Source organism: Eptatretus burgeri, chromosome 3 (assembly GCF_056783735.1).
Source record: "Eptatretus burgeri isolate ZD-2024b chromosome 3, Ebu_testis_v1, whole genome shotgun sequence".
In the NCBI taxonomy this organism is placed as follows: Eukaryota; Metazoa; Chordata; class Myxini; order Myxiniformes; family Myxinidae; genus Eptatretus; species Eptatretus burgeri.
Genome location: NC_140963.1, coordinates 3168030 through 3186280, shown reverse-complemented (window position 1 = coordinate 3186280; position 18251 = coordinate 3168030). Strand labels below are relative to the sequence as shown.

The 18251-nt window shown below is 40.8% G+C and overlaps 1 protein-coding gene across 2 annotated transcripts in view; it reads left to right on the top strand.

Moving 5' to 3' along the window:
* The window catches only part of LOC147029300 (integrin beta-1-A-like), a 120999-nt gene that overhangs the window by 6177 nt on the left and 96571 nt on the right, over window positions 1-18251 (top strand). For both annotated transcript variants that reach the window (XM_085872255.1, XM_085872254.1), the window contains exons 2-3: window positions 14026-14134; window positions 17115-17194. In XM_085872255.1, coding sequence (XP_085728381.1) covers window positions 14112-14134; window positions 17115-17194 — 103 coding nt within the window. In that variant the 5' untranslated portion in view covers window positions 14026-14111. The remainder of the gene's footprint in view (window positions 1-14025; window positions 14135-17114; window positions 17195-18251) is intronic.

The following is an 18251-nucleotide window of genomic DNA, read 5'->3' as shown; positions in this document are numbered from 1 at the left end:
TATTGAGCTTTTAATCCGATTGCATTGAGGTAGTAATCCGTTTGTATTGAGGTTTTAATCCGTTTGTGCTGAGGTATTTGCCCGTTTGTATTGAGGTTTTAATCCATTTGTACTGAAGTTTTAATCCGATTGTATTGAGGTTTTAATCCGTTTGTACTGAGGTGTTGATCCGTTTGTACTGAGGTTTTTAATCCGTTTGTACTGAGGTATTAATCCGTTTGTATTGAGGTTTTAATCCGTTTGTATTGAGGTTTTAATCCGTTTGTACTGAGGTATTAATCCGTTTGTATTGAGGTTTTAATGCGTTTGTATTGAGGTTTTAATCCGTTTGTACTGAGGTTTTAATCCGTTTGTACTGAGGAATTAATCCGTTTGTATTGAGGTTTTAATGCGTTTGTATTGAGGTTTTAATCCGTTTGTATTGAGGTTTTAATCCGTTTGTATTGAGGTTTTAATCCGTTTGTACTGAGGTTTTAATCCGTTTGTATTGAGGTTTAAATCCGTTTGTACTGAGATTTTACTCCGTTTGTATTGAGGTTTTAATCCGTTTATACTAAGGTTTTAATCCGTTTGTATTGAGGTTTGAATTCGATTGTATTGAGGTTTCAATCCATTTGCATTGAGGTTTTAATCCAATTGTATTGAGGTTTTAATCCGCTTGTATTGAGGTTTTAATCCGTTTATTCTGAGGTTTCAATCCGTTTGTATTGAGGTTTTAATCCATTTGCATTGAGGTTTTAATCCAATTGTATTGAGGTTTTAATCCGCTTGTATTGAGGTTTTAATCCGTTTATTCTGAGGTTTCAATCCGTTTGTATTGAGGTTTTAATCCGCTTGTATTGAGGTTTTCATCTGTTTGTAGTGAGGTTTTAATCCGCTTGTATTGAGGTTTTACTCCATTTGTACTGAGGTTTTAATCCGTTTGTACTGAGGTTTTAATCCGTTTATACTGAGATTTTAATCTGTTTGTATTGAGGTTTTAATCCGTTTGTACTGAGGATTTTATCCGTTTGTATTGAGGTTTTAATCCGCTTGTATTGAGGTTTCAATCCGTTTGTGTTGAGGTTTTAATCCGATTGTATTGAGGTTTTAATCCGTTTGAATTGAGGTTTTAATCCGTTTGTATTGAGCTTTTAATCCGATTGCATTGAGGTAGTAATCCGTTTGTATTGAGGTTTTAATCCGTTTGTGCTGAGGTATTTGCCCGTTTGTATTGAGGTTTTAATCCATTTGTACTGAAGTTTTAATCCGATTGTATTGAGGTTTTAATCCGTTTGTACTGAGGTGTTGATCCGTTTGTACTGAGGTTTTTAATCCGTTTGTACTGAGGTATTAATCCGTTTGTATTGAGGTTTTAATCCGTTTGTATTGAGGTTTTAATCCGTTTGTACTGAGGTATTAATCCGTTTGTATTGAGGTTTTAATGCGTTTGTATTGAGGTTTTAATCCGTTTGTACTGAGGTTTTAATCCGTTTGTACTGAGGAATTAATCCGTTTGTATTGAGGTTTTAATGCGTTTGTATTGAGGTTTTAATCCGTTTGTACTGAGGTATTAATCCGTTTGTATTGAGGTTTTAATCAGTTTGTATTGAGGTTTTAATCCGTTTGTATTGAGGTTTCAATCCGTTTGTACTGAGGTTTTAATCCGTTTGTATTGAGGTTTCAATCCGTTTGTACTGAGGTTTTAATCCGTTTGTATTTAGGTTTTAATCCGTTTGTATTGAGGTTTGAATCCGTTTGTACTGAGGTATTAAACCGTTTGTAATGAGGTTTTAATCCGATTGTATTGAGGTTTTAATCCGCTTATATTGAGGTTTTAATCCGCTTGTATTGATGTTTTAATCCGCTTGTATTGAGGTTTTAATCTGTTTGTATTGAGGTTTTACTCTGTTTGTATTGAGGTTTTAATCCGTTTTTATTGAGGTTTTATACCGATTGTATTGAGGTTCTAATCCGCTTGTATTGAGGTTTTAATCCGTTTGTATTGAGGTTTTAATCCGCTTGTATTGAGGTTTTAATCCGTTTGTATTGAGGTTTTACTCCGTTTGTATTGAGGTTTTACTCCGTTTGTATTGAGGCTTTAATCCGTTCATACCGAGGTTTTAATCCGTTTGTATTGAGGTTTTAATCCGCTTGTATTGAGGTTTTACTCCGTTTGTATTGAGGTTTTAATCCATTTGTATTGAAGTTTTACTCCGTTTGTATTGAGGTTTTACTCCATTTGTACTTAGGTTTTACTCCGTTTGTACTGAGGTTTTAATCCGTTTGTAATGAGGTTTTACTGCGTTTGTATTGAGGTTTTACTCCGTTTGACCTGAGGTTTTAATCCGTTTGTATTGAGATTTTACTCCGTTTGTACTGAGGCTTTAATCCATTTGTATTGAGATTTTACTCCGTTTGTACTGAGGCTTTAATCCATTTGTATTGAGGTTTTACTCCGTTTGTTCTGAGGTTTTAATCCGTTTGTATTGAGGTTTTACTCCGTTTGTACTGAGGTTTTAATCCGTTTGTACTGAGGTTTTACTCCGTTTGTATTGAGGTTTTAATCCGTTTGTATTGAGATTTTACTCCGTTTGTACTGAGGCTTTAATCCATTTGTATTGAGATTTTACTCCGTTTGTGCTGGGGCTTTGATCCATTTGTATTGACGTTTTACTCCGTTTGTTCTGAGGTTTTAATCTGTTTGTATTGAGGTTTTACTCCGTTTGTACTGAGGTTTTACTCCGTTTGTATTGAGGTTTTAATCCGTTTGTATTCAGATTTTACTCCGTTTGTACTGAGGCTTTAATCCATTTGTATTGACATTTTACTCCGTTTGTAATGTGGTTTTAATCCATTTGTATTGAGATTTTACTCCGTTTGTACTGAAGCTTTAATCCATTTGTATTGAGGTTTTACTCCATTTGTGCTGGCGCTTTGATCCATTTGTATTGACGTTTTACTCCGTTTGTACTGAGGTTTTAATCCATTTGTATTGAGGTTTTACTCCGTTTGTACTGATGTTTTAATCTGTTTGTACTGAGGTTGTAATCTGTATTGAGGTTTACTCCGTTTGTACTGAGGTTTTAATATGTTTGTCCTGAGGTGTCAATCCATTTGTGTTGAGGTTTTAATCCGTTTCTACTCAGGTTTTACTCCGTTTGTACTCTGGTTTTTACTCCGTTTGTCACTTGAAAAATCGTTTTTCAAGCATATTGGTTTGTCGATTTTGTTATTCTGTCTGTTTGTTTGTCTGTTTCTTGCCAACAAGTGACTTCCAAACCGATCTTCATGAAACTTCACCACATGGCAGAGTCTGTCATATGCAGGAAGCATTTTGTTTTTCATGTCAAAAGGTCAACATAGGTCAACAACTCAGGTGTTTTTTCTAAAATCCTCAAATTTCATCTGATTGACTTGACATTTGAAGAGGATTTATATTTCAGGTCACTGAATTGAACCAGCCAATTATTTTTAAGGTCAACATCGACAGAATTTCTAAAATTGTCAATTTTCATCCGATTGACTTGACATTTGAAGAGGATTTCTATTTCAGGTCACTGAATTTGACGAGCCATTTATTTTTGAGGTCAACATTGACCAAAAGGTCAACATAGGCCAAAGGTGAACAACTGAAGTGAGATTTCTAAAATCCTCATTTTTTTCATCCGATTGACTTGAAATTTGAAGACGATTTGTATTTCAGGCCACTTAATTGAACTTTCCCAGGAAAGGTCATGGCAGATAGTGAGACCCAGAAGCTTGAAAGAAAAGACTTCTTCCAGAGGAATGTTGAGAAAGTGGATGGGGGGTTTTCTAAACGGTCCTTTCGAAGAGACATAGTGAGAGTGTGAGATTTGTCTGGATTGAAAGACATGTTCCACGTGTTGGACCAGTTTGTGATTTTATCCAGATCAGCAGTGAGCAAAGAAGCTGCTGCTTGCCGGTCTGAGGGATGACAGATGGTACGGCAGAGGGTGGAGTCGTCGGCAAAGAGAAATAGAGGATTTTCCAGAGAGTCGGAGAGATCATTGATGAAAACCAGAAAAAGAACAGGGCCCAGAACGCTACCTTGAGGAACTCCAGCCTGCACAGGAAGAGGGGATGAAGGAACTCCATTTAGGGCCACACGTTGTCTGCGACAGGAGAGGAAGTCTGCGAGCCATGAGTGGAGATGGCCTTGAATACCATGGGAAGAGAGTTTGGTGAGTAGTGCAGGGTGCCAGACTGTGTCAAAAGCACGTGATGTGTCCAGGGATACGGCTCGGATTTCCTGTCTGGCATTGAGGACCTCCATCCATTGATGGGAGAGCAGAAGCAGCATATCCAGGGTAGAGTGACCTGGTCTGAAACCAAATTGATGATTGGAAATCAAGCCATTGGAGAAGAGGAAGGATTTCATGTCTGAAGCGATGATGGATTCCATAACCTTGCTGATGATTGGGAGAAGGCTGATTGGTCTGTAGTTACAGAGATCTGTTTTTGCACCTTTTTATGCAGGGCAGTGATGTTAGCAGATTTCCAAGCAGATGGCAGATGACCTTGAGCAAATGAGAGGGTGAATAGAACAGAGAGAGGGTGAGCAAGAGCAGAAGAGCAGGCTTTGAGGACACGTGGGCTGATGCCGTCTGGACCGGTTGCAGAATCTGACTCGAGGTTTGAAAACAAGCTCTCCACCTTGTCAGGAGAAAAGGATACAGAGTCCAGGGACAGTTGGGTGCGATTGGGTAAAGTGGGTAGAGATAGTGATGGGTTTAGGACACAAGATTTAGCTGCAAACACCGAGTTTAGATGTTCAGCTTTATCACGTGTGGTATCAGCAGTGTGGCCATTTGAGGTAAGGGAGGGGATGGAGGGGGAACACACACCAGAAACAGATTTGATTAAACGCCACCAGGATTTTGAGGAGGGAGAGAGGTTTGAGAGTTCAGACTTGAGATGAGAAAGATGTTGTTTTCTGGCTCTCCTGAGGGTAGATACACACTTGTTCCGAGCTTTGTGGAAAGAACTGAGATTGCCCTCAGTTGGGTTTGCTTTCCATGAGGCAAAGGCAAGTTGTTTCAGGACAACTGCCTCACCACAAGCTTCAGTAAACCAAGGGCGGGAGGAAGGGTAGGACAACTGAACACGAGAGGGGATAAATCTGTGCATGAGGGAGAGCAAGTTTCTTTGAAAGAATTCCCAGGATGAGTTGATGTTTGAGAAAGTAGTGATAGGAGACCAGTCTGTAAGTTTGATGGCTGCTCGGAGACCCTGCCAGACTCGACGGCGGTGAGGTGGTTCTCTGATAACAGCCAGAGAGATGTCCACTTTGACAAGGATGTGGTCAGAAGAACCGATTGGAGCGAAGGAAGAGCAGCAGATATTGTCAGGGAAATTTGTCAAAATCAGATCCAGAAGAGATGGAGAACCATTGGTTGAGATCCGGGTCGGGAAGTTGACCGATTGAGTCAGTCCTAATGAGTCGCAGAAAGCTTTTGCTGAGGTGCCATGGACGTTCTCTGCACGACGTCGTCTTGTTTGTTTGTCCGGGTGATATCTCAGCCATCCTTTGATCAAGGAAGCTGAAATTTGGGGACAAAATTGTAGATGTGCTTTTGCAAAAACTTGATTTTTTATTTGTTGATCAATCAATTCATTGATTAATTAATTATTATCGATTCATTAATAAATTATTATTTTATTTCTCATTCTGGCAATATCTCAGGCACCTTTTGAGCGAGGACGCTGATATTTGGACATGACAGTGACCAACTGATTTGGCAATCGAGTATTTTTGATTTATTCATCAATCAATCGATTAATCATTTTCTTTCTTGCTTGTCTGGGTGATATCTCAGCCATCCTTTGAGCTCGGAAGCTGTAATTTGGGGACACAAGTGAAGATGTGCTTTGGCAAAAACACTTTATTTATATTTTGATTGATCAATTAGTTGATTGATTCCTTTATTATTCCAAACCGCGTCACCCCAGAGGAGAGAGCAGTACTCCATCAGGCTATGGATGAAAGCTTTGTATCCACAGGAACCTGATGGTACACATGAACGATGTTGACCTTGGAGAAGATTGTCGTGCCATGGAGTGTAGTGGGAAAATCCTGAATGAGTGGAATGGGGTAATGGTCTGGAACAGTCACATTGTTTAAGGACTGGTGATCCCCACAAGGACGCCGATCCCATGGTATCTTTTTGGGGACGATGTGTAGCGGTGCAGCTCAACTGCTGGATGACTGTCTGATGATTTCAAGTTGGAACATATAGTCAAATATCTGGAGGGTGATACCTTATTTATCGTGAGCGAGTTGGTGAGCATGTGTAAAAACTGGGGGTTCCGTGGTCTCGATGTGATGCATGATCTGATGTTTTAGGTGCTGGTTGGTCGCTGATAGGCATATTATGGATGGGACGTCATAAAGTACTGTCGTGTCAGCCTCCATTAAAATGGGCCATCTACACTGGGATCTTTGATGTGAAAGGTCTCAAACTACTGCGTTCAATTGAATGAATCTACAACTTTATCGTTCCCCCAAGGACACTCAAATTAACCAAATTTGTCAGTGACATGCATGAGAGGCAGAAGGATGGAAAACATTTCTTCCCTTAATAAGGGTATATTTAGGAGTATGGAGAGAACATGCAAAACATGCAAAACGGAACAAACCAAGCGGGTCAACAGACACAAAGACGGTTGTGGGGACACACTAACTTATTTACAGTGATGAATAAATAACAATCCCAACCCTGATAGGCACCGCAGACCAAATTATTGTAAAACAATGAGGGAAGCAAGCAAGAACTTCCCTATGGTGTGATGCTGAGTGGTGCATATGGCAATGGTGCAGCTTGGAAACAGAAAAGGTGCAGGAGCGATGCAGTGGAGGTGAGGGATTGTGAGGTGGCATCCACATTTCTAGAGAGCACTCCTCCCTATCCCGACGAAGAAGCACAGTAGAAGACGAAGAAAGCAAGAGACGAAGAGAGCCAGCAAGATGGAGAGTGATAGAGAGGAAGAGAACGATGGTCTTTGTCCAAAGGGTCCCACTACCACACGGTTTGGTGGTGAATGCGCATGTGCAGACCCAGCCCTCATGGGCTCTCAGTACTTTTCCACAGAGCTTCTGCACGGCGGGTCTCCTGGTGCTCTGGGACCACCTTCGCCTTCAACGGGTCCCGTCATTGGCTGCCCGCTGCTTGTGGGAGGTGCCACCCTCTGGGCCATCCCACACATGGGACAGTCCCAATAAAAATAAAGTCTTCATCACCAGTTGTGATGCAGCAGATGATGAACCTGAGCTAATGCTGCTACTTCGCCTGTGCTGACGACTCTGTCCATCACTGAGTTCTCTGCTACATGTGAAGCTTTCCCTGAACTGTGTTTGCTGTGCACCCAAATAAAACAACGCTGGCCAAACTCGAGGAAAACCATTGCACCTGTGCTTGCTTCGTACTTTGCTGTCCGTCAGGAACTGCCCATTGACTATGCTTATGTGAAGTGAGGTCCTCGCTTGATTGTACCGCTGTCCTTGTGTACCAAACTGGTTAACCTGTTTCATGAAAGTCACCAGGTATTGTGCGCACAAAACAGCGTCTCCATAAACTACACTGGTGGCCGCAGATGGATGGTCTTGTACAATCCATTATATTGTATTGCATGTCGTGTCAACTGAGCGACAAGACCGTGAAGACTTTCTCTGCTCCACTTCAGCCAGTCAGACTTACTGAGGGACCCTGGCACAAGGAGGTATTGGACATTGTTGGACCGTTCAAACATGGCACCTGTAACTGCCGTTTCACCATCACCTTGGTGAACTATGACAGTAAGTGGCCTGAGGTGGCATTCACTTCAAGTGTCACCACAGACATCGTTACTGCTTTTATTTTGGCAGTTTTCAGTCGAGAAGGGAATCCCCACCAGGATCTTGCTGACAATTGCCTGCAATTCATGTCCACCACCTTCTCTCAGTTCTTGGAAGAGAGATAAAGCAAACTCATTCCAGCGTCTACTACCCTCAAGCCAACGGTGCTGTGGGAAGGTTTAACATGCTGCTGAAGGAGAACACATGGAATGCAGAAGGACAATGATAAGTTTGGATACCTGCCCACAATAGGCAGACCCATGATGAGGTGTTGGAAGTGGTGCTTCAGTGTTTAGATGAGCATTAACTGTGAGTGAAAGTACAAAAATGTCAAATGATAGTCAGACCAGGTATCGGAGCCTGCACCGAAGCAGCGCGTCACTGTGTCCGCTTTCTGCCGGTACTCCAGGGGCCTCCATCTGGCCATCCCCCAGGCAGATGCCTGGCCCATCCCCATCTCTTTGAGATGTCGATCAACCTGCTGCAACAACGAGGCCCATGGTCGACCTATTGGCATCCTCCATGAATGAAGCTCCCTTGCTGAGAGAATCGGGTGAGCAGGATCAGCGTCAGGAAAATGAGCCGCATGTCCATGCAGTCGAAGCTGATGCTCACGGACTATGCAGGTAACAAATCTCATCTGAGTCTCTCTCAGCAATTGCTCGTTGGACACAAGGTGTGACCAGTGATAAGCAAGGATTATCTGAAGAGACCTGGTACCGAGGGAATTAGGTCTCCATCTCAGATCCACATCCACATCTGTAGAGCAAGACTGGAAGCACCAAAGATTTAAAGACTCGGACTTTCGTCCTCCTGCATCGGCACGAGCAGCACCACACCCCACGATCCAGTGAATCCATAAGCCTGGTGTGTCCTTAGTGGTTAGGGTGGCTAACTTGGGGTCCTGAGTTTGAGCCCCGTTGGCTGCTGAGTTAATACCAGGTGGGGTTGACTCAGCCTGTAATCCTTCTGAGGTCGGCAAAATGAGTACCAGTGCACTGGGAATAGGGACACTGCATCAGCGGCAAACCCACGTCCCTCGCCAATGATGCAACCAGCATCCATAAGGCTGCACTCGAAAAAGAGAGTGAATCCATGACTCCCCAGGCCCGACCCCGACGTCTATTGACCTCTCGCACATAATATGCGGAGACATGAGCATCACTGCCAAGGTAAGTGAATCTCCCTATGACCTTATCAACCTCACCACAAACAGTTACAGACAAGATAGGGCCCCCATCAAGATATTCATCATCTCCGCAAAGATGACTGAATCATCTGCAAAATCAAGGTCCGAGATCTCGACATTCCCAAACGATGCACAGCAGCTTGATTTATCTGACATCCTCCCCAGAATCCAGTCCAGGCAAGTGCTGAAAATGTGGGGGCCAGTACACACCCCTGATGAACTCCAGTAACAACTGGAAATGAGAAGGGCACTGGGCAGAGTGCATACCTCCACCTCGTAATGCCTGATCCATGAGAACATAGCTAGTCCAATACATTTTTGATACATCATGCTATATATCGTTTTTGAGCCCTATCCCTCAATGGTGAAGAATCACTTGAATAATTCTCGTAGTCGGATCCGGATCCGGATCTTCAACAAAATCTAATCAGTTAATCCTTGTCACACACCAAACCTGTCCACAAAATTTCATCCGGATCCGTCCACAACTTTTTGAGATATCCTGTACACAAACAAACAAATGGACAAACAAATTAAATTGCTCATTGAGCAAGGAATTGCCGGAATAACTTTGTCATATCTCCATGATCTCTGAAAAAACAAAAACCTGGAAATATATTTGGTTCTTATAAGTCGATAGTGCTACTGTTTAATGAGTTATAGCACTTAGTTTGGTCATGATCATAACTTGGAAGTCAATCGGACTTGAAATGGCGTTTTTATCGCAATTTGAAATTTTTGACCTGATCCCCCTGACATTCGACCCCTGACCGCTCAGGAGGGTGTTGGTGTGACACCCCAATGAGACATATGGTTGGATGCAGAATTGGAAGATGCACATTTTGGATTTGGTTTCAAGTCGATACGACCATTTTAGCGGACGTTATTGCGAAAATAAGAATTTCGGTTTTTCAGTGACCTTGACCTTGACCTTTAACCTAGATTCACCAAAAACGACAAGTGTTTAAGTTGGACCATGGCCGACGTCTGTACCCAGTTTGGTCATGATCGCTGAAATGATGTGGCTGCTACAGGGTAAACAAACACACAAACAAACAGACAGACAGACACACACAACCGACCAACATAATTGCCGAAATACGAAGGATTTCGGCAATTAACAAGAAAAAGGCCTTTACGCGACAAACAGACAGACATAATAACAACAATATGACGTCTTGCAGAGCATGACACTTGCAAAACCCATGAAACACGATACTTGCAAAATCCACCCCATCCTCTAAAGGTTGCCATGGATACATCAAATTGTCCATTTCATTCAGATAAAAATTCACAATCTCAATCAAAAAAATCTTAATCAAAGTTGCCATGGACACATCAAATTGTCCGTTTCATTTGGATTAAAAATTCACAATCTTAAACAAAGTTCAGGTCAATCGGATGAAAATTGAAAAATTTTCAAATTAAATTTGATTATTTTAGAAGTTTGACCTTGAGTTGACCTTTGACCTTTTGACCTCAAAAATAGTTGCTTTCCCAATTCAGTGATGGACTTCCCAAATCCTGTTCAACTTTCAAGTTAATACGACATAAATTGATGATTTTAGAAGTTTGACCTTGAGTTGACCTTTGACCTTTTGATCTCAAAAATAGTTGGATTCCCAATTCAGTGATGTACAATGCAATTGCTGTTTAATTTCAAAGTCAATCGGATGAAAATTGACAATTTTTCAGATGAAATTTGATTCGTTTAGAAGTTTGACCTTGAGTTGACCTTTGACCTTTTGACCTCAAAAATAGTTGGTTTCCCAATTCATTGACACAATATGCAAATCTTGTTCTAATTTCAAGTCAATCGGATCAAAAATGACTTTCAGGGATTTGACCTCAAGATGACCTTTGACCTTTGACCTCAAAATCAATACGCTTCTCAGTTGAGACTACCTCTACAGCTTGGTAAAGTTTCATGACAATCAGTTTAGAATTGCGACCTGTACGCGACAAATAGACAGACATAATAACAACAATATGACGTCTTGCAGAGCATGACACTTGCAAAACCCATGAAACAAATTTGACCTCAAAAATAATGGGAGGTTGAATTCAATGACCAAATCTGCAAATATTCTTCAAATCCCAAGTGAATCGGATGAAAATTGACAATTTTAGAAATTCGGCCGATGTTCTTTTGCCTATGTTGACCTCAAAAACAATTGGTGGTTGAATTCAGTGATCTGAAACATAAATCCTCTTCAAATTTTAAGTCAATCGGATGAAAATTGAGGATTTTTAGAAATACCACCTTAGTTGTTGACCATGGGCCTATGTTTACCTTTTGCTCCATGTTGATCTCAAAAATAATTGTTCGTTGAATTCAGTGACCTGAAATATGAATCCTCTTCAAATTTCAAGTCAATTGTATGAAAATTGAGGATTTCAGAAATCTTATCAAAGTTTTTGACCTCAAAAACAAAAGGCTTCTTCCTTCTGACAAACTCCACCATGTGGCGAAGTTTCGTGAAGATTGGTTTAAAATTGTGACCTTTTGGCCATAAATAGACAGACAGAACAACAAAATCGACTCTCCAAAATACTTGACAAATGTTCGATTTTGCAAGTAACAAACAAACAGAAAGAGGTGAAAACATAACCTCCTTCACCTTCAGTGGCAGAGGGAATAAGTCAGAGATGGAACCACCACACCTCACAGCACTCTCAGTATCAGAGTATGGTTCAGCAATCACATTGATCAGTTTTTGTGGCACACAACGAAGACCGAGAATCCTCCAGAGGGCATACTGATTCACTGAATCAAACGCTTTACAGAGATCAACATAGGCTGCAAGCAGTCCCTGCCGAAACTCTCATCTGCGTTCGGTGAGGACCCGAAGAGCAAGGATATGGTCAATCGTTGACCTCTTTAGTGTAAAACCTGACTGCTCTGGGTGCTGATGCTCAAGCAGATGGTGGCAAACCCTATCAAGAATTATCCGAGCAAAGACCTTGCCCGGCACTGAGAGCAGGGTCACCCCTCAGTAGTTGTCCCTCTCTGGAAAGGGATGGACTGCAACAACAAGGTCCCTATTCCAGTCAGTTGGGATGTTGCCTGTGTTCCAGGCAGAGCACAGAACTGCGTGCAACGACAGGATTACAGCGTTTCCACCAGCCTTGAGAAGTTCAGCATGGATTCCACAGATCCCAGGAGCTTTACCCCATTTCAATCGGTTCACCGTAGCCTGTGTTTCCAAAAACGAATGTATTTCACAGTTGACTGGAGGGTCAGCAATAGGGATAGTGACACCACGGACATCTAACTCAACAGCTGCTGGGTGAGTCTGGTAGAGCTGCTCAAAGTAACCGGCCAAGCGGGCCTTCACTTCTGGCTCCTCTGTGAAGAGCCCACCACCCTCCGCTCTAACTGCACTACACCGAGGGATGGGCTTGGATGAATGCAATGCGTGAATTCCCCTGTAAGCGGGACGAGAATCCCTTGACCACAGATTATGTTCTCCCCTTCACAGATTCCTCGCACGATTCGAACAGATTGATTCAGCATGTGATGCTTTGGCATACGGTGTACGAGGTGTGATTTCCCACCTTTTGGACAATCGAGAGGAGAGACAAATTGCATTCCCTTCAAGCACTCTCACTGCAAGTGAACGCAGTTGGAGTGAATAATTTGTCAAAAATATGTGTCGGAGGAAAGTTTGTACGTTCTTATTTTGTTGGAACTGACAACCCGTTCCTTTCAACTTGGAAGGAACGGGTTGTCATAAGACCAGGATTGTATCTTGTTGAGAGTAAGAGTAGTAATCCCGAATAGGTTCAGGTCTCAACCTTTAGAAGATTTGCACAATCAGCATTAAGGAATATGTTTGGCAGAGTCTCGCCGATATAGTTACCTATGCTGGTCACGACTGGATAAGGAAAGTCAGTACATAAGGTGAGTTCTTGGTAGAACATGTCAATTCTTGAGCTTGATGAGACCATCACAAACTTTACAGCCATGGAAATGGTCTGCCAGAGTCCCTCGAAGGTTGCATGTTGATTTGGTCGAATTATGAAAACAGTATTTGTTCCTATTGATTGATTATAGTCACTCAAAGTGGGTTGAGGTGTTCCAGATGAAGAAAGTTATAACAAGCTCAACTTTGGATATTTTGCAAAGATTGTTTTCTTCAAGTTGGTATTGCAGAATAAATTGCTTCCGATAATGGGCTCGGTTCATTGCAGAAGAGTTTAAACAGGGACATCGTGGGATCTTTAACGTCCGCCAACTAATGTCTGTAGACGGGACGCCCATATTAATGTCCATCTGTGGGACAGCACACACATTGATGATTCGCCCAGCCTGTGAAACTCCAAGATAAAAGTTTATAGCTGGACCAAGATGCAAACCCAGGTTAGATCGTTTGGAGGTGAGTGTGCGTACCTGTAGGCCATCATACAAGGTTGTTATCCTCATAATTTTGTCTCTAACATAATTCTTATGATACCGAAGCTGTCGGTAATATAGCTTTCGAGGATGGTGATTAGTTCAGCCATCCGTATCACCCACTTTGTCTCATTTTATGGAAGACATGCCAAACGATCACCACGTGATGCAAACCACGCCCCAAAATCACACCCAACACCGCCCACCTGTCAAGAATGCAAATGAGGCAACATCTTTGGAAAATATCATGAGTTTATGCCACATTGATCAAGTTCTTCATTTCAACCCAAGTTGGAGTCCGTAAAGAAACAGTCATATCTGAATCTGAATTTTGAACTGGAATCCTGACTCCGTCATTGCTGTCACACTTGTAAGCAACAGGCAATGAGTGCTAAAACAAACACCTTCACCTTTACAGGCAACACACTCAAATAATTTAAACGATCGATAAGTTTAAACACCATACCCAAATCAAAGTTTGAATGTTTCTTGGAATCTTCAAATAACTTCATTACTACTTCCTAAATGCAAAGTATAACAAAGGAAATCGATCACATTGACGTGGGCGTTGTTTCCTGTTTTTTATTTATATATTTATTCTTTTAGGAACAGCCTATCGGAGACCAAAACCGGTCAAATCGCAAGAGAGCACTGCCACAACCGCGACGAAAGCTGCTCAAGAACTGGACAAAATGGCAGATTATCATCACAGGAGGTAAGAACATGAAACTACAAGCATTTAGAAGGATATATGTTTCGCAAACACATGTTTTGACATATGCATCCATTCAAGCCTGCCATTCTCGATTTATTATAAGTGAATCAAGAATAAGGACATGAAGGAGAATGGATAGGGAGAGGACATCAATGTTTTAAACAACTGCAAGTTACATGGTCAGTAGCGTGGGTGTGGGGTCATGTTCATTGTGTGTGTTTAGTAATATTATTATATTAAATATATCAACATTAAACATGATGAAATACATGGTCAGTACCATGGGTGTGGGGTCATGTTCATTGTGTGTGTGTTTATTGATATTATTGTATTAAATATATCAACATTAAACGTGATGAAATACATGGTCAGTACCATGGGTGTGGGGTCATGTTCATTGTGCGTGTTTAGTGATATTATTGTATTAAATAAATCAACATTAAACATGATGAAATACATGGTCAGTAGCGTGGGTGTGGGGTCATGTTCATTGTGCGTGTTTAGTGGTATTATTATATTAAATATATCAACATTAAACGTGATGAAATACATGGTCAGTACCGTGGGTGTGGGGTCATGTTCATTGTGTGTGTGTTTAGTGATATTATTGTATTAAATATATCAACATTAAACATGATGAAATACATGGTCAGTAGCGTGGGTGTGGGGTCATGTTCATTGTGTGTGTGTTTATTGATATTATTATATTAAATATGTCACATTAAACATGATGAAATACATGGTCAGTAGCGTGGGTGTGGGGTCATGTTCATTGTGTGTGTGTTTAGTGATATTATTATATTAAATATATCAACATTAAACGTGATGAAATACATGGTCAGTACCGTGGGTGTGGGGTCATGTTCATTGTGTGCGTGTTTAGTGATATTATTGTATTAAATATATCAACATTAAACGTGATGAAATACATGGTCAGTACCGTGGGTGTGGGGTCATGTTCATTGTGTGCGTGTTTAGTGATATTATTATATTAAATATATCAACATTAAACATGATGAAATACATGGTCAGTACCGTGGGTGTGGGGTCATGTTCATTGTGTGCGTGTTTAGTGATATTATTGTATTAAATATATCAACATTAAACGTGATGAAATACATGGTCAGTACCGTGGGTGTGGGGTCATGTTCATTGTGTGCGTGTTTAGTGATATTATTGTATTAAATATATCAACATTAAACGTGATGAAATACATGGTCAGCACCGTGGGTGTGGGGTCATGTTCATTGTGTGTGTGTTTAGTAATATTATTATATTAAATATATCAACATTAAACGTGATGAAATACATGGTCAGTACCGTGGGTGTGGGGTCATGTTCATTGTGTGTGTGTTTAGTGATATTATTATATTAAATATATCAACATTAAACGTGATGAAATACATGGTCAGTACCGTGGGTGTGGGGTCATGTTCATTGTGTGTGTGTTTATTGATATTATTATATTAAATATATCAACATTAAACGTGATGAAATACATGGTCAGTACCGTGGGTGTGGGGTCATGTTCATTGTGTGCGTGTTTAGTGATATTATTGTATTAAATATATCAACATTAAACGTGATGAAATACATGGTCAGTACCGTGGGTGTGGGGTCATGTTCATTGTGTGCGTGTTTAGTGATATTATTGTATTAAATATATCAACATTAAACGTGATGAAATACATGGTCAGCACCGTGGGTGTGGGGTCATGTTCATTGTGTGTGTGTTTAGTAATATTATTATATTAAATATATCAACATTAAACGTGATGAAATACATGGTCAGTACCGTGGGTGTGGGGTCATGTTCATTGTGTGTGTGTTTAGTGATATTATTATATTAAATATATCAACATTAAACGTGATGAAATACATGGTCAGTACCGTGGGTGTGGGGTCATGTTCATTGTGTGTGTGTTTAGTGATATTATTATATTAAATATATCAACATTAAACGTGATGAAATACATGGTCAGTACCATGGGTGTGGGTCATGTTCATTACCTCCCACCGAAGGTGAAGGACGTTATGTTTTCACCCCTTTCTGTCTGTTTGTTTGTCTGTTTGTGTACAGGATATCTCAAAAAGTTGTGGACAGGTTTGGTGTGTGACAAGGACGAACGGATTAGATTTTGGTGAAGATCCGGATCCAGATCCGACTACTAGAATTTTTATGCGATTCTTCACCATTGAGAGATTGGGCTCAAAACCGATATATAGCAGAATATATCAAAAATACGGATTTGGTTTACGGATCAAAAATACGGATACGGAGTGATAGATAGACGGATTTGGATGAAACTTGGTTGACATGTTGGGTGTGTGGCAAGAACGAAACGTTTCGATTTTGGTGAAGATCTGATTCCGGATCTGTATATGAGAATTATTTAATTTTTTAAGTGATTCTTCACCTTTGAGAGATTGGGCTAAAAACGATCTAGTTCTGTTCAGCATGATATTTTACAAATCTATTGGGCCTGATATGTTCTCGTGGATCAGGCATTACGTGGCGGAGGTATGTGATCTACCGAGTGCCCTTCTCGTTTTTGGCATGTGTTATTGTTGTTATGAAAGAAATGAAACTTTGATACTAAACAAAGCCTTCCGTAATTAGATAGCAGGACGTTCGTACTGACCGAGTCAACTTGTACCTTCATCTGTTGAACACTGCAGTATTTCTCTCTTTCTCTATAAGATAAACAAAACATACGAGTGAAGTCAGTTGATATTTTTTTTGGACAAAGAGGATGCACACCCAGTTTTTTGTAGCACACATTAATGGTTCATAAGTGTTTTCTGTGTAGTTTGAAACTATAGCTTTCACAGTGGTAATTATTGTTTGGTTAAAGCAGGTAAAATATTTAACGGCAATAAAATGACTGCTGTGTTTTTTTTTGATGGTGTGCTAACATATTGATGGTGGCTATCTCGTGACGGGCTTACTTCACATTGCACCTTGTTCTGTCTTGCCTAGTTCTGGATTTGAACAAGGCCTTTTGTGCCACCTGCTGCTTTTTCTATGGATTATCACTGGAAGTTTTGTCTCTTCTTCAGGTAAGAGAATGAAAACAGCCCCATTCATCACACAACATGACACAGTCAACTCATCAATATTCTCATATGCACAAACATTACAAAATGAGAACCCACTTAATAATACATTTAGCCGTTCATCCCATTCCTTCCATCCATCCCATTCTCGTCCACCCTTTGGTTAAATAGCTTACCTGACTCCACCCACAATTTCAACCTGATGTAAAATCATATGGCCACCATGTTGGTGCTCACTGCTATGCAAAGCCAAGTGCTCACTGCATCTTCAGAGCTGTAATATTCACAACTGCCATGCCCTCCCCATAAGCTTTCCCTTCTGTATGAACTGACCAAAGCGACAGTTTAAAAGGATGCCGATAGGCGTCACTGGCCTTGTGAAGGCGGCGCTCTGTTGCTTTGTACACGACCCAAATAACGATGTGGCATTGTCCCAAGCAGGGCTTAATAAACCCACCCGTCATTTTTAAGGTCTTTGTCTGAGATCATTATTTATTTTAAATGATGTGTATGTACGGATCAGGTGAAAGATAATTAATTGGTTTTGGGTCGTTTTTTGGCACAATTAACCAACGCATGGTCACATATCTTTTCCGCATATCTCGTAGCATTATGAGTTGGACGGGTGACCGTGACGGGCCATGACATGGAGGAGCTATTTCAATTGTGATTTCTGTAAAGTCGATGACCGCATGACAGGGGATAGCATGATGTGAAGTCAGTGATAGACTATGACAGGGTTTTAGCGGGGAAGAAAAGACGTCCGAGATGTTCAGATTCTGAGTCAATTCTCTTTCTTATAAAATCTATATATTACTCAAACTCTTATCTTGTATGTATGTATGTATGTATGTATGTTCCCGAAATACAGCCAAAACGGTACACGACAGCACAAAGATTTTTAGCCCACTTTACTCACCGTTCTCCTGCGGTGTGCAGTATCAAGTTTCGTTAAAATCGGGCAACGAAAAGAATTATTAAAAAGTCAATTCCAGATTCAGTCAAGTACTCTTCGGGATTATTTGATCAATGCAAGTATTGCATTGCAAGATCAATGCAA